At 34.9% G+C, this 18,055-nt stretch overlaps 1 protein-coding gene across 1 annotated transcript in view; it reads left to right on the top strand.

Moving 5' to 3' along the window:
* Positions 1–18,055, top strand: part of Unc5c (unc-5 netrin receptor C) — a 329,934-nt gene that overhangs the window by 180,981 nt on the left and 130,898 nt on the right. Inside the window, exon 2 of the mRNA XM_041653981.1 lies at positions 12,157–12,378. Within this exon, the coding sequence (XP_041509915.1) occupies positions 12,157–12,378 (222 nt within the window). The remainder of the gene's footprint in view (positions 1–12,156; positions 12,379–18,055) is intronic.

The following is an 18,055-nucleotide window of genomic DNA, read 5'->3' as shown; positions in this document are numbered from 1 at the left end:
TTTATATTGTTTCCGAAAGACATGTGAGCCATGCTGGCTTGCCCTGTCCCGCTGCGAACCTTGAAATCAATCCGTTGCTCTTTCAAACTTTGGGGAAATGATATGCTGCTAATGTCGATGAACTTGCCGCACTCACAAATGTGTTTTCACTCCTCGAGTTTACTGAAGTGGAAGCAGGAAGGATACGCTTTCCTGAAAAGACGTCTATTTTCTGGACATGAGTGCCTTTTTGATAGAATGCCCCCTTAATATGAAAATCTCCCACCCCACAAATAGCCAGTTCTTCTGTATTAGCCAAAGTAATCAACTCCTATTTCCTTTTAGAGACTTGAAAAAGGAAAATGGACAGTGTCCAAACATGTTCTCCTCCCACCTCACAAAAGGCCAGGGCTGGGTCCTCAGTGACCCTGTCATGCCACAAATCATCCTCCTCTACCCCAGTTTCCTTTGTTTTTCACATTGTCTCAGTTTATTAGAATTTATTTGATGGTAATTTTACCAGTGTTAATGCATAACTCTGTGGAACAGCAAATGATTTATGGGTTGCTAGACATATTCCAGACAATGTCATATTGTTTTTTTTCTATATCGTGAACATGATTTGATTTGCTAATTCTTCCATTTAATAGGCACAATACATTTTTATTTTAAAATAAAATTGTGTGTGTGTACACTAGAAGGCCAGAAGAGAGAGTTGGATCCCCTAGAGCAGGCATTGCAGGCTATACTGTAGGCCATACAACATGGGTGCTGGGAACTGAACTGTGCTCCTGTAAATGAGATGCAATCACTCAGCTTCAGAACTATCTCTCCACCTCCCAAATCAACTTTGATAGGCAATTAAAAGCAGTGTATGCAAAATGTTCATAAAATTAGAAAATTACACAAATAAAAAACCAATAATAACAATAATTACTGGTATCTTTAAGGAGACCAGGAAACATAGATATGTGGGAGTTTGCGGTATAGTTCTCATGTTTGTCTATAACTAATAAATATTTGTTTGTATTTTCATGGACAACTTCACCGAGTGGATGACATAGCAGGTAGTCCTCCAAGCCTCTGTACTGACTGATAGTCAGGAGCTATTTCTGGTGTTTATTAGCTGTATATATAACAGCAAGTTAATTCATTTCTCTGCCACTATTTTCATGTTTAGAATGTAGATAATGATATTACCCATGGTGCTACTATGGGAAATAAATGAAAGAATATATGTAAAATCCATAATGGAGTTCCTGGCATTTTGTAAGTGCTTTGTGGATGTTTGTTTAGTAGTGCTGTTAATATTGCTAAACAGTGTATAACCAGGGAATTTTCTTCTTAAATACATTTCCAGGATATGAAAGGCAATGTCCTCTGTCACTCAATCATGTGTACCAAGCCAGAAACATCTAGATTCCTTTCCTAGCTCCTCTGTTACAGGTAGAAATTGTCTTGGAGGAATACACAAATGCTTAATACCTATGTATTCATTCATCTATGGTATTTTAAAAGTTGTATCTCAAAGTGTAGCTGAAAATGAAACATTTCTTATTGTCAAGCACGATGGTACATGCTTGTCAACCCAGCACTTAAGAGGCTGAAGCAGGAGCATCATGAATTTGAGAGCAGGCTGTGTTACATGGTGAGCTCCAGGATAGGTGAGGCTTTGCCTCTGAGACTGTATCTCAAAAGCAAAAAGTAAGAACACCACCTTTGCCTGTTCTGAATACAATGTATCAATTACTAAGCTGAGAAACAGTTCACTTGGCATCAAGTGACTGAGAATTCTAGGGATACTTACCTGGTTACCTGTGACCAAGGCAAGACTCTCTATGCCTGTTTGTTAAATTATTAAATAAATACATCATTTTGAAAGATTACTTGTAAGTTGTAAAAGTAGGCCTAAAGTACTTGACTACTTTAGAAGATTTTATGTTATTTCTAGGGAGAAAACCATGATTGAGACCATATTTTGAGAATTAATTCTGTATTTTCTTTATCTCCACTTTTGTCTTTTTCTGAATAGAAAATAACATTAATGGTGCTGCTTAATTCCGAGATCTAATATGATTTCCTAAACAAACTTCCTGAAGATAAGCCCAGCTGTATTAGTTAGTTTTTGTTTTTGTTTTTTTTGTGTGTGTGTGTGGTTGCTTGATATTAATTAGATCCCAAATAAAACTACTGCCAGAAAATAAATCTCAAAATTATTACTACCCTAAATAAGATCAAAGTTCTTAGAACTTTTTGTTTATCCATAAATTCTAAAGTTAATATTTTGTGACTGAAGTGTTTGTCAGGTCTTACATGCTAGTTCTTATGTGAAGCATCAAGGTAGATTTAGGTCTTCAAAGGTTGTTTTTTTTTTCTTTTTTTTTTTTAATCTTATAAAAATAGTTCACCTCTTTAAATTTCATGTAAAGAGGGCAGGCTGAACTAAAGTGACAATAAATTGCCCGGAGGGGAGCACCAAATGAAAACTTCGAAGGAAACTATTTTCACCAAAGAGTTATGCAGATTTAATTAGTTATGGAGGTTAAGGGGTGGAGTAAAGGCCAAGGAGCCTGAAGGGACCCTGAGAGCAAAGTGTCCAGGAGAATCCAGGCCTCATGTGGAGAAGGAAGTGTCACTGCTTGAAGCTTTACTAATTTGGTGTCCGGGTGTCAAGCATTCTGATTTCCAGTGACAGGGGAGGTGACATTGAGAGACATTAACAGTGTGCTGGAGGTGATGCTTACCCTTTCCATCTTCTTCAGTCTCTCGGGCATATTGTCCTTCACGTCAGTACATTTTATGCTTCATTCAGTACAAGAATGCTCCTGGTTCCATCCACACATATCCAAGGCAAAGGCAGAGGTTCACAACCAGCGTGTGCTTCACACTCAATCTTGCTCATCTGCAGAATTAACTCTTCCCTCTATTACAGTGCCAGTTGCAGAAACACTGTGGTCTAAAAATGTCCAAATATATAAATTTATAGTCTAACTACCTGGAGCTCAGGATAGCAATGCTGTTGCTAACAGCTGTGATATGTTTGCTTTTACTATGAAACATCTGTAGAAAATTGAGTGTTGTAGAAACATCACCAAGGCCATGTGTAGCATTGCTTTGTCTTCAGCTCTGGAAATGCGAACTTATGTTAAAACTGCAGAATTGTAGTTGGGACACAACAGGTTTATAATGTAAACAAGTTTCTTGTAAATGACGGCTCCAAGCATTCAGAGAGTGTACTGTGTAAATCAGTAACCAAAGCATGGGAGTTTTGTAAAATTCTGTTTTCAAAAAAATACCTTAATGTAATTTTAATAGTGAAAGAGGAGTAACATTAACAGACAATAGTTATTAAGGACTTATAACACATAATGTTCTTTGTAATTGTTGAAGTCACCAGCTATAGATGAGTTCACTTAAATACACTCAATACACACACGCAATAATTAATTAATAAAAGACGATTTTGAAGAAGAGCCAAGGGTTCATTCAGTCTTTGGTGTTTGGAGGGAGGATCGGGAAGGGTAAATGATGTAATTATATTATAATCTCAAAAAGATACATAAATTTTAAAAATTAAAACACCATAAATACAACTACCAAATGAATTATCTGCAAGAATCATGTGTAGAATGATAAACCAACAATTGGTTATCGTGACTTTTGTATACTATACTGACAGGAAATGAGGAACCACAGTACTTTAAACTGAGGAGTAACAGCCAGACTGGACGAGGCAAAGGATACTGCTTATGAGACTTTGAAATATTCTGGAAAAAAATTACTGCAATAGAATCAGACACACAGAGAGTGTGAGGTCTGTCGATCACACAAGCCACACACAGAGAAGCACTAGTTGAAAGTGTTTATGTAGGAAGTGAAAAAGAAGAAAAAGTCAAGAGTTAACCTTCAATCTCTGACTTGAGGCAAATCTGTAGTAGTCTATTTTAAAGTTTTGATGTTTTCTTTGCTCATGAACTGCCATGTGGACTTAAAGCTGACTGTTTTTTCTATATTAAGCCATTTTACTACATTGAAAGAATAACTACTTAAAGTGAGGGAGTGACTGGGAGAAGAAGGAGAGGAACTGCAGGCTGGGTGAAATGTATAAGAGAAGAATAAAAAAAAGTCTGTATGGAGAGTTTCAATATGTACGGAAAATCTCGGATTTTCAGTGTCGTATCTTTTAATATGCATAATAAATCATGTAGTCATATTTCAATGTGTTACTTTCGAGAGTAACCACTATATCACATACACTGAGTACTCTTATTAACCACAGATCCCCACTTCTTTAATATTTTCCAATATTATAACATTTTCAATTTGGTGCTATTTGCCTCTACTATTTTCAATTAACCTTCTAAACATAGTATCATCATACCCATATATACATGCAAGTACACACACACACACACACACACACTCACACACACACACACACACATACACATACACACACAGACACACACACACACACACACACACACACACAGATACATACCCACACAGAGTTTTGAGAATATTATTAAAATTTCTTGAAGCTAGGTTACAAGCATTTGAGTTTCCTGGTCTGTGGTGTTGTAAAGACACATATATAACTATAGCAGTTAAAGAGTTATTCATTGTTTATGTTGACATTGCTGTAGATGACATCAAACTTTGCCTTATAACACATAATGTTCTTGTAGTTCTTGAAGTCGCCAGCTATAGATGAATTCACTTCAATAGAGAGAAAGTTTTAAAACCTTGGAGATGGTAGCTCTGACATGCAGTAAAATCATTGACCCATTAAATAGCATTATGCAATTTGCAACTTGGGGATGGTTATATTTGAGATTTAAAATGAATTTTTTAATGGAATTGAAGCAGGCATTGGGGAATCAATTCTGAATGTGGATTGTAAGCCATGAGGTATGTGGAAGTCAGAGCAAACTTATAAACTCTTTTTGCGGGATACAGAATCCCCAAATTCCAATATGGAGTAGTGGCGCTAAATTAGCTGGATATTGAACAAGTGCGGAGCCACGTTCTGTGGAACACTCGGACATTCCGGCAGAAGCTGTAGCAATTCTACTTTAATCCTGGAACATTCACACTTCTTATAGTCCTGTATTGCTTTTCTGGTGTGGATCTGATGAAATGCCTGTGCTTTGGCTTGGTCTCAAATGCAGCAGTGTTTAGAGGAGAGAGTGACAGAGCCATCTTTTCCATTGAGGGACTCCTGACCTGATGGACTATGAGGAAACAGGAGAAATTTATGTGCCACGTAGTTGACAGGAATTAGTGCCTGGAATGCTGTTCTGCCTACTCCACCCACCTAAGGGATGGCCTATCAAAATGGACCAAGGCAGTTTCTTTATTAGCCAATGACCTTCCTCCATCATCTCTCAATGATTAATAGAGTTTTATAAAATTATTTTTAAACTATTTAAGCACTTTATTCATTCATTTTTAATTTGTTTTATGTTCATGGGTATTTGCCTTCATCCATGTCTGTACCAGCGAGTTGCTTGGTAACAGCAGAGGTCGGAGGAGAACAGTGGATCCTGTAGAACAGGAGGTAGAGCTGGGTATATATCACCATGTGGTTGCTTAGACGCCTACGAAGAGCAACCAATAGTCTTAACTGTTGAGCAATCTCTCCAGACCCAATTTTTATAAAGGTCTTATTTGTGCTCTTATTTATTTTCAGCTTCCTATGGTTCACCATAAAAATGTAGGTCATGTAGCACTAATAACTAGAAGGGAGTAAGAAAATGGTAGGCATTTCCAATAATTCACTGGAGTTGACAATAATCATGTAGCAATTCATTCTGATAAGCTACAGTCAAGCATTTAAAGGAGAAAGTAAAGTATTAATGGATTGTTACTTAATTATACATATGGTTTTTACATAACAAAACTAATAAAATACTAATATTATATACTCAGATTACCATAAAATAACGTCTTTCATATGATTTCAATTTCTGTAAGTAAAATGTCACTTTAAGACAAAGTATAGCTTCAGCCACAACAGCTAGAACTGTACATATGGAAAATGATCATCAAATAATGAATTCTTGAACAAAGTAAAAAAACAGTCGCAAACTGTTAGTTCAAAGTCAGAGGTCATGGGATGGAGAAATTTGAGGCAGAATTAAGAGAAAATGAAATGAGATTAGAAATAAGTAAATCAAAGTGAAATATTTGGGAATACCATAGTCTTCAAATATGGGGTTCAGTGGGGATGTGAAGTAAGTTTTAACGGTGTCAGTGATGTTGGTTTTGAAACTTGTGAACTTAATGAAACATCCAAACATATTATTCTAGGATGACCCTATTTTTTTTACATAGTTATGCAGTTTATCTCTTAATTTGTACAAAAGCTCGAAGGCCATAGCAAATATTTATTTGCACCAACTTTAATGAATCTGAAAACACTTCAAATAAAAGACAGACATTTCCCATCAACCTTTACACATTTTTCCCAGAAGTAATGACCTCTAATGTCAGCAAATATCAGCTACAAAGCTTTTCCTTATTCATCCTTTGACCTGACAGTAAAGTCACCTCCATACACATACACACACTTACATGGATACAAACACCTCCTTTCTGATGACAGATAAAGCATACAAAAATTAGCCAAAATTCTGCCTTATTTACTTAGCTCAACATATACAAATCTGAATCTTTTTTATTAACTAAACAGTATGCCCATGATTAGTTATTTCAGAAACCTATTGAGTAGTGCTTCAGTTGAAGGTTACTTGTGCTCAATCTCATGCAAATAAATTCAAATGCATATGTTGTATATATTGTGTGAGCTTTAAAAGAACAATACTTCACACTTGTGTATGCAAATTTTTATATTGCTGTATACAATGCGGTTTCAAATAACTAAGCTTATTCAGAATTATATATTTTAAATTCTTTAGATTCTGATGTCTATTTGTCCTCTTTTTTTGTTGTTGTTTTTTTGTTTTTTCGAGACAGGGTTTCTCTGTGGTTTTGGAGCCTGTTCTGGAACTAGCTCTTGTAGACCAGGCTGGTCTCGAACTCACAGAGATCCGCCTGCCTCTGCCTCCCAAGTGCTGGGATTAAAGGCGTGCGCCACCACCGCCCGGCTCTATTTGTTCTCTTGATATTCTATGTAAATACACGTTCTTCAACCCCTCCTCATTCAAATTTCATAGGTGAAGTGTTTAGCAAAAGAAACTTATACTTGGTAAATTTTGTGAAGAAGAGACTAAAAGAGTTACTTAAATTTTTTTTTTGTTCAAGTGCACAGTAGAACTTACATAAGAGAGAAGGTGAGAACAAGAGGTATTCATAGAAAGAAATGCAGAAATTAGGAGAATTTACCTGGAGCATAAGAGAGCCCTTCTGTTCAGAAGTAGCTGAATGTCAAATAGCATGTTAACTTTGAATCATGTCTAGTAATAGAAGAATGTAGTTGGAAAATATTTCTTTGAAAGTAAAAAGTTTTTCCTTTGAAGTTAGAAATATTCAGTACATCCAAAATATGTAATAGACTCAATGCATTATTGATTCAACTATTTGAATTTAAAGGATGAATCAAATGATATGTTTTTTGATATGTAGACCATAGCCTTTGTCTTCCAAAGGATATTTTAATCTAAATATTAAAAATAGCCTAGAGTCTTATTCAAACAGTTAATTCCAGCTGCTTTTTTGATAATGTATCATACATTATCCCTCTGATGGATGGGTGGCCAAATGCAGATAAAATTAGCTTTCCAGTCATTCATTTTAAATTGCTCTCAAGTTCTTTGGAAGCAATTCCATTTTTGAAGAATATGCTTCAAGTCTCAGACAAAGAGATAATGGTCCTATATTTTATGCTATGAGCAATAACAGTTTAAGTCTTGTGATTCAGAAATGTAGAAACTTATGTATTGAGTTGATGAAAATTAGGCCTTGATACAGCAATAAAACCAGCAACCTAAAGCTTCCAAGATTGATGATCATAGCATAATATTTTCCTGTCAAGAATTAGGAAGAATGAAAGTCTATAAAGATTATACATGATGCACAGCTTTCCCCTCCTGTATATAAATGAAGAAGACAAAGCCTTATGAAATAATAGAAGCAAAAATGCTAAGATTTACAAAACCAGCACTGCCACTGGGATACAATTATTTAGTAATGGTAGAAAGAGGAAAATTAAGTCAAATGTTAGAAAATAAAATGTATTATAATGCTAAATCCACAAAAAAGTCAGGGCTAGCTTATCTTACTACATAGAAGTGAAATCACCATAATAATTTTGCTTTGTTAATATCAATAAACTACTCATAAGACCATATTTTAATTTCTTTATTCAAGTCATTTTCAACAAATTGGTGGATTGAACTTCAAGTTGAAGTATACATTTTATAAAAAGTAATAATTTAGAATAATTTAAACATATTGTCCACGGTAAGTTGAAGTCCAAAGCTGTTCCTATTGTCACCATGGTATCACCTCCAAATCTTTAGCTATGAAATAGTGAGGAAATAGAATTAGTGATCACTCTGTGGGTGAAAATTTGGGGTCATCCTTTTATAGCTTCAAATTTTATGATCTGACCTTGATAGTAGCTGCAAGCTGGTTTGTTTGTATAGGAAAACAGCAAGGCTCTAAGTGATATCAGTAAGTAATCTATCAGCTCAGAGCAGAGTTGGCCTTTTGTTCCTGAATGATTGGCCTCTCTATCACATGAATGCTCTTACTCAGGAAAGACATGTACACAAATTGCACACATCAACAGCAAGCAACTTACTAGAGCCTAGGTTTCTCAGTCAAAACTTCCCTGTCTTCTAGAAAATACTCAATATACTTTAAAACTATGTGAAATTTCCAATAAATTTCAGCATGAAAGTCCACTAGGAATGGTGTCATGTCTGTACAGACTGGGGGTGGGTATTGCCCACTTTATTTCATCTGTAGGTAGGATTTGATTCTTGATGAATCTGACCTGTAATGCCTCAGTGACCAAGGCCTCATTTAATGTTCTTCTGCCATTCTCTCAGAAATCTTCATATATTTTAACTAGGATCCTTTATATTTTTGGTTCTGTATTGGGCCACACAAATTATACAGCAGGTCCTCTGTGTGTTCCCGGAACCTACATTAGGCCTCACACAACCGCCTGTTACTCCAGTTTCAGGAGCTATGATACCCTCTGGCTACCATAGAGACATACACACATGTGCGCACATGAACTCATGCAGGCACACACACACACACACACACACACACACACACACACACACACGTTTTTTTTAAAACCTTCAAAACATGAAAATTAAAATGAACACAATATAGTCTTCATCTTCAGGTTACTTCCATTCTAGTATTAAAGATTAGCTGTATATTTCAAAATTATTAACAGCTTCTTTAAACTGGTTAGTATAAAACCAAAACTTACCACTCAGCCTGTTTCTTTCATCCTATTTATCCCACTCCATGTAGCTACTAACTCAAAGTCTTGGATTTTCTTAGCCAATTATCATTTCTATACTTGCACTGAGTATTAGAAATAAGAAAAAATGTTTAATGTGATTTCATCTAGGCTATGAATTGGAATTTCCAATATGGACACCATAAGAAACATAAAGCTTATAGACTATTGTTTGTTAAGTCAACTCTCTAGAGGAACACTACGAAACGAATTCTGTGGAAATGATATTTATATGTAATAGAAACACAAGTTTTATCAAATGAAGAAAATGTTATTTCAAATGATGGAAATGACTTCTTATTATATTTCATTTCAAGTGTTAACAAATCAATACTATGCAAAGACATGGGCAAATTTCTTTCACTTGTAATGGTTATATTATGGTAAAACACAAAATTAAGGAAATGTCCAATTAGTTTGTTCATGTGTTCTAGATATTCATTAAATTATCACTTTTCCCGCTGGCATTTCATTGAGCTTCTTTTAGCTTGAAAATGTACATGTGATTTTTCTAATCTTCCAATATTATCCATATTCTCAGTCATTAAAATAATTAGACTAAACAGGTGCATGTTTTTGACTAGGTGATATAACTGATTTTTAGTATCTTAGCGATTTTTCTATGGGATAAGAACATACAAATACTTATGCTACATTACTGAATAAATTAGATGTATATAGTAAGCTAGTACTTTGCCATCAATTCTTTTAAGGTACCAAGCTTCACTTTAAAAAACAGCTGAAACATATTTTATCTTTTACATACTTGAGTAAATGTGTAGTTTTAGCTACACTTCCACGTTTATGTGTAAACAAACACAATCCGAAAGGAAAGTGAAATAGAGTTACGGTCTTGTTTGCTTTCATGAATAATAATGAAACAAGAGCTATACTTCAGTAGAATTTGTGTGTGGCATGCTGTAGAGCTGTATTGATTACCAGCCTAGTACATCCTCACATATAAAAGGAAGTGCTCTGGAAAATGACAGAAAGAATGGGTAGGACATTCAAGGCAACAGATTTGTGCAGACGGATCTGTCAATAGTTCAGTCCCTTGTCCCTTCGCTTTTCTGGCTCTGTTTATTTAATGGGTCTTGAGTGGTCTTGCATATTGACTAGTAGAGCTGAAATTGATATAAACAAGGTTATTCTTTAGTAAACTGGCAGTGTGTGTCCTTGTTTGTCTACAGTGGAAAAACTGGAAATGATGCTTTGCCGGAAGGAAGTATATCAAGGAGCTGAAGTAAGAAAGAATGTCTAGCTACAGCAGGTGCCATTTCCAGAATTCAGGCATTGTCTATGCCTAAGCAGTTTCAAAAACTACTTTTGCCTGTGATTCAAGTAAAGCCAATTTTTACTGCAAAACAGATTGGCAATGACTGGTTGTCATTACTATTTGAAAGCTATTCCATGACCTAGATGAAAAAAGTCGCAGGCCAGATTTCTTAGTGGACAGATGTCCACTTCACCAATGGCTAGCTCCCAAAAATGGGATAGCAACTGAATGCATAATATACTGAGTTTCAAGGTAATGTCTGAGCAGCCAGTCTCTAAATACCAGTATCATATCATCTGTGTCCTACGTCACAGAGTACTTCAGTGGTTTTGTGAAGAACATTTTTCACCTTTGACCCATGAATTTTAACATGCAATATTTTTATATTTCTGGACTAACTATAGTTTGTTCTTTTCTGCCCCTCCTAGAAAGAAAATTGTCATGCATAACAAATAACATAATGGAAAGAGTTTTATATTGTTATAAATACTTACTGGGCTTTATTAAACAAACATATATGACTTTTGAAGCTTAAAATCATGTGGAATTCAAGTTAAGAAATACAAGAAGACTTCAAAGAGTACAGAACTCTCCAATGGTTTTAGATGAGATTTATTCAGTGACATTGAAAGATCAGAGTGGGGTAACACATTTGACAATTTTCTCAACTATAAAAATGAGATTTGTTTATGAGGAGGTTAAGCTATTTTCTAGTAGTTACATAATACCATAAAATATATGAACTACATTTCAAAATTTTACCAAATAACACTTTACCACAGCTACACCAGTACTCACACCTTGATACTCATTCCCATTTCCAGTGCGTAAACAATTTTAGTCTCAGTGAATATTTTCATCTGAATGTGTCAAATGCATGTTTTGAAAGCAATGATCAATTTGAATCTGAACTTCCATTAATATTTTAGTGCTTTTTCTCAAATATTTACAAAGGATTTAAAGTTTGCTTCAAGCCTTCTACCTCTAATAGAAGTGTTTTTTGTTTGTTTCGGTATTTATTTATTTTTGGATGGTGCTGTGCTTCCTTGTGTGTGTGTGCACCATGTATGGAGTGTGCATCAGAGGCCAGAAGAGGGCATCAGATTCTCAGGAACTGTAGTTTCAGAAGGTTATTAATTACCATGTGGATGCTGAGAATTGAACCGATGTCTTATGGAAGAGCAGTAATTGCTTTTAATCACTGATCCATTTCTTCAGTCCCTTGTTTCAATTCTTAATAGTAACCCTGGGAAATACATATTGCATTGTGAATATTATAGCTTCTGTAGGTGACAGACACTAAGGTTCATTTCCCAGTTTGCTCACTACTTCTTACAGCATGCCTTATTTTTCTCATGGTTGAGTTTATGTTAACCATTTTCTAAAAAACAAATAGCAATTAAAAGTCAAGTTGCTATATTTTGACCTTCTCCACTTTCTATTCCTGTACCAGATGATGACTTTTTTCATGAACTACCAGAAACCTTTCCATCTGACCCACCTGAGCCATTGCCACACTTCCTCATTGAGCCTGAAGAAGCTTATATTGTGAAGAACAAGCCAGTGAACCTGTACTGTAAAGCAAGCCCTGCCACCCAGATCTACTTCAAGTGCAACAGTGAGTGGGTTCACCAGAAGGACCACGTCGTAGATGAGAGAGTAGACGAAACCTCCGGTGAGTTTGGGATTGTGGTACAGGGTTCACTCACTCCAATATGCTTTTTTCATAATTCTACTTCAGTTAGCAACACTGAAAATGCAGTTGTTATCCTTTGGCAAAAGCTTTGAGTTAGATTTAATAATTAATGCTCTCATTCTATATAGTGCAAAGCAAGCCATGAAGAATAAATGCTTTAGTGTTGTTGGAATACATGACTATTCAGTAAGATACAAAATGGGGAACCAATAGAGTGAATTAATATTAAATGACCTAATGTATAATGACTTTGAATTTCCCTTGAATGCTAGTCAAAGATAAATATCCTGAAATCCAGGAGTAGGGAATGTGTTGTGCTTGTTTACATCACTGCCCAATGTTGATCCACATATAAATTTGATATTACTTCATGTAACATTTTAATTTATTCTTTGAAAATTAACAATCAATGTAATTTTCAAGATAAATGTTATCTCTTATATTTCTCTTAAATTAGAAAGATAGATACCATTCTTCTGTGGCTTAAGTGTTTTTCATCTCCAGTAGTGAGAATAGCATTTTAAATGTTCAAATCTAGATCTATGATATTGTGATCTTAAGGTATATATTATAGATGTTATGTTTATTATTCAACATTTGCAAAATAAAGGAAACTAAATGATCGAATGGAAAAGACTTTTATATCTTATCTTTCACAAGTGTCTATATATATATATATATATATATATATATATATATATGAGATTCAGATTTTCATAATTGTAAATAATTCCTAGTTGTGCCTAAGTGTTGGCTTAATCTGAAAAAAAGTACGGACCAGAACATGACAGGTATTCTTTTTAATGTCTCCAGAAATAATATCATTTGAAAAGATGGTAATTTAGGATGGAGACGAGGCTATTGAGCAGACTGAGAGGAGGCTACTCTAAGGAACATGTGGAACATAGATTTACAGATAGTAAGTGGTGTCGGGAAATCAAGCAGAAGCTCTATATACCTTTTTGTCATTATTTAATCAGTATGGTCACTGAATTTAAGCTGCTGACTATAGAAACAACCAATATCTAATCATGTGCAAGACTACATCAGGAAAATGACTCACATTTCCCTCTAATTACTGAGAAAATTCCTCTACCAGATGTTGAAAAATCCCAAGTGAACTAAATTTTATTGACTTCAGCTCATTTATCTGTAAAAATTTTAAATACAAAGGATTTTAATGATGAGTGCATGGTATCACAAATGTAAAAAGGAGAATCACAATGTATTTAGCCCTGTCTTTAGTAATTAAAGAGGAAGATTATAAATAAAAATAATGCTCTGATAGTCAGAACTCCCGTTAACTTCTCACTAAGTAGCAAAGAGAGAGAGCAATAAAGTGAGAGAGGCACTTATATAAATATTGGTTTTCTATGTACTACACACAAAATTAAATTTATGTATATCAATAAAAATTACCTTTCAAGTAACAACAAACTAAAATTGATTACACATTTTCATTCAAATTCAGGATATATATGTGAGTATAAAGGAATGATTTGTGAGTTCCAGTACCTGAGATCAGAGAGAGAATCAGATGCAATATAATTTATTGACTTTTATTTCTAACAGAAACATTGCAAGAACGTTAACAGCCATCTGCATGTTGCCATGCTAGGCACATATAGAAAGAAACAGAAACGGGAACTGAATGAATCATTATAGAAACTGGAGCTGAGTGAATCATTCTAACGTATTAACAAGTATTTTAGATAACATAAATCATTAAGTAGCATAAAAGTTATAAAAAAAGATGAAACCATCATTTATGAAATATGACATAATTTTGTACACGTGGAATACAGCCAATTTCAAAGAAAACTTACAAAGATTGAGAAGTCACAAAATTAGCTGGTTAAAATACTATAATTCATTTTTTTCTATATGCATATAAACAATTCTAATTCAAATGTAATTAGGCATGTCACTTAGAATATCAACGAAAAAGATATTGTATAGTTATAAAGTTAAGGGTTTTTTGTTTGTTGGTTGGTTGGTTTTGTGATACTGGAGATAGACCCAAGACCTCATGCATGGTGAGCATGGGCTCCACCACTGAATTACACACCGACCTTTTAGAAAAAAAATATTTGAAATTCTACTCATCTCAAAATTTTTGAGTAAACAAAACACAAACAAGTGTATATGTTGTTCTTGAATAAACGTCACAAATATTTTGAGGGACCTAGTATTTATAAGTGATTCTGTAAGATTACCATGATTTAAATAGAATAAATTCTAACAAAAGCTGGGTGAAATCTGGAATAGAAGCACAATTGAAGAATCTTTATAAACATAAAATAAAAAAACATTGAAAGGAACTTGATATTCACAGAAGACAAAACACAGATTAACAGTTCTAATTTGGTAAAATAAACTACTAAAATACCTAAGAACTATCTGAATGTGATAATGACTGTTTTAACAAGTTAAATATTAGTTGATTAATACAGGCATTGGAATCATAAGGAAGGAGGTTGGAAGGAAAAGAAATTCATATACAAAACATGTGTCCTATTTCATTATTTAGAATAAATTCTAGACTTTAGAGCTTGACTTCACCATCACCACCACCATCATCACTATCATCATTTTGGCCATTTTTGCGTGGTTATTAGGTTTCAGTAATGGGACAGCCGAGCCTTTTAAATTAAAACACAAAATCAAAATGCCTTATAGGAAACCGTTATGAAATTGAATTTTAAAATATCACAAACAGAGCCAAAGAGAGCATTTTTAAAAACTTTTATTAACATTGATGAATATAAGTCAAAGAGATAACTAAGTTACTATGTAAACATCCTTTAAATTACATTTAAGAAAATGCACCAGCACCCCCCAAAAAATGGATCAGTGTTTGATCATTGAATTATAGGAAAATATGCTAATTATAAGTACTCATCTAAGGAGATGTTATCTAGTTCAAAACATGGATTAAAGACTTTTTTACTGGGGCACAAATTAGAATGCCCCAGTAATGCCGTTTGAAGATAGCACGAATATTGAAATACATACACCCTTCCTGTAAGTAAATGAGTCTAGGGGCTTCCTACCAGTAAAATTCTGAATGTCACAGCAAAAAAAAAAAAAAAAAGATTTGCCGTTTGCCAGCTGCCCACCATGAGCCCTTGATTATGTTCGTTCTTAGAATGAATTACTATAATGTCTTTTTAAAGTGAAGTTTTTCCACATGTGAAGCTGTGCAAAATTCTCTCAGATAAAATTGAACACAAAATCCAAAACACAGAACACAGTACTCCCGTGGTAGGTATTGCCATTGTACAAAGAAGATACACATGTTTTTTTTATAGAAAGGGAAATCTTCTGCATAAATGCACACCAAGAAGTTGACAGCTCAGAATCTGGGATGATGAGGTGAGACTTTTATTGTTCGACTTTTTTCAGTCCCTGTGAATATATCATTTTCATCATAAATAATGAAACTGTCTAAACAGCCCACGCCACTTTATTGTATCTCCTTCCTGCTGTCATAAATCTCTTCACTCTGGACAAACTGTGTTGAAATGTCTTGGTCTCTTATATTAGAGTTCTTTGCTATACTCCAAGACCAAAAACTCAAAGAGAGAAATGGGAATAGAATTCTCTGTGGGTTTTCTTTCTTTCCCTGTGTGTTTCCATTAAAAATATGAATCATCTGCAACTTGGGTTCTCAGCTCTGAACTTTAGCAATCTAATATTATTTTGAGGGAACCATGGTGGGTTTTGATAGCAAGAAATATTAAAATATACTGTATTGAAATACATTGAAAAACAAGGAAATGTTCTTAGTATCTTTAAAACAGACTAAAGGCAATGCAAGTACATTCATTTTTATAGATATCTCCTTGGAACAACATATGCAAATATATTTAGTACTGATCATATTTCCTGGTAACTAAGAATAATTAATTGCATTTAAGAAAGTCTCTAGCAAAGACACTTCACATTGAAAAATTAATAAACATTTTATGAAGTCTCTTTTTTAATTTTTAATTTTACGTGTTAGCTGCACTTCCCCCTCCCTACCCTTTTCCAGCCCTCCCACCTCCCCTGCTTCCACTCACCATCCACTCTTCAGTGGGGAATCAACAAAGTCTGGTATACCAAGTTGAGACAGGATCAAGTCTCCCCCCCCGCCCCTTGTATCAAGACTGAGCAATATATCCCATCATAGGGAATGGACTCCCAAAAGCCACTTCGTACAACCAGTATATGTCCTGGTAACACTGCCAGCCCCCTCCCCCATTTTCAAGCCACATAACTGTCACCCACATTGAAAGGGTCTAGTTTGGTCATTTGCAGGTTCCCCAGCTGTCAGTCCAGAGTTCATGAGCTTCTGTGAGCTTCCATGAGCTGTCTCTGTGGTTTTTCCAATCATTATTTTGACCCCACCCCCTTGCTCATATGATCCATTCTCCATCTATTTAACTAAGTACCTTACACCCGCAATCCAGCACTCAGTGCCTTATACCCAAAATACAGCACCGACGTGGCTTATCCCTGTAATCCAGCATTCAGAAGAGTGAGGCAAGATTTCAATGAGTTCAAATCAAGTCTGGTATACTTTGTGAGTTCAAGGTCACTCTAGGGTACAGCATAAGACACAGTTTCAAACAACATCAAACAGACAAAATATCTCTTAAATTCTGAAGTCATCCTGTGGTCCCTCATCCTCTAAAGTGTGAAGCAAATGATTATTTTCACCCACTTAGCAAAGTCATATCATTGATCAAAATGAAGTATGCTGATTAAATACACTCACGATATTTGCTGTTTGCTATTCATCATTGAAACCAAGTTACATTTTTTTTCATTTGACTAAGAAACCAAAGGAAAGGCAAATGTAGTTTATAGTTAGTATTCAATATTCAGAAATTCTTAGCCTGGTGATAACAGTAATATATTTCTAGATACCCATAAAAATCACTTTTAAATATATATTCGTGTTGATTTTGTGTGAATGAGTGCTTTCCCACATGTATATATGGGCACCACCTGCATGTAGTCCCTGTGTGGACCAGAAGAAAGGATCTGATCCTCTAGAATTAGTTACAAATACCTGTGAGCTGCCATATGGGTGCCAAGAATCAAAGCCAGGCCCTCTGCAAAAGCATCAAGTGTGCTTAACCACTAAGCCATTTCCTCAGTCCCCAAATAACATAGAAATGTTGGTCTGATCAAAATTGTATGATTGGATTTTAAAGAAGAGCTTGGGCTCAGCCGAGTGTTCTCTATTTACTTGAAGTCTTTTCAGCTCTTGTTTCCATGGCACCAAAATCTGCCACGTGAAAGCAAATGTTTTTCTTCCATGAAGAAGCAAGGGAGTTAAGAAAGCCACCATTGCTTTTAAATTTTAATAATCTCTGATATTTTCTTCTTTCATCTTTACTTATTCTCAAATTAGCTGAAAATATAAGATCAACATAGCAACAAAAAAGGTGCTGTGAACCTTACACTGGCATGTTGTATGTCTTATACTCTTTGACCATCCAATAAATCTTATATGATATGGTTTCTGGGGTGTTTCTTTTATGAATAAAGTTTTATGAAAAACTGAGGCTCAATAGGAGAAAGCAACTTGATGGGGAACCTTCTTCAGCCAATGGCCTTTGAGAGACTGGACCAGGTTGGGTATGTCTCTCTCTCTCTCTCTCTC

Source organism: Microtus oregoni, unplaced genomic scaffold (assembly GCF_018167655.1).
Source record: "Microtus oregoni isolate MIOR12 unplaced genomic scaffold, Mior012 000000F_ref0000247, whole genome shotgun sequence".
In the NCBI taxonomy this organism is placed as follows: domain Eukaryota; kingdom Metazoa; phylum Chordata; class Mammalia; order Rodentia; family Cricetidae; genus Microtus; species Microtus oregoni.
Note: the sequence above shows the minus strand (reverse complement) of the source record. Positions and strands in the feature narration are given on the sequence as shown.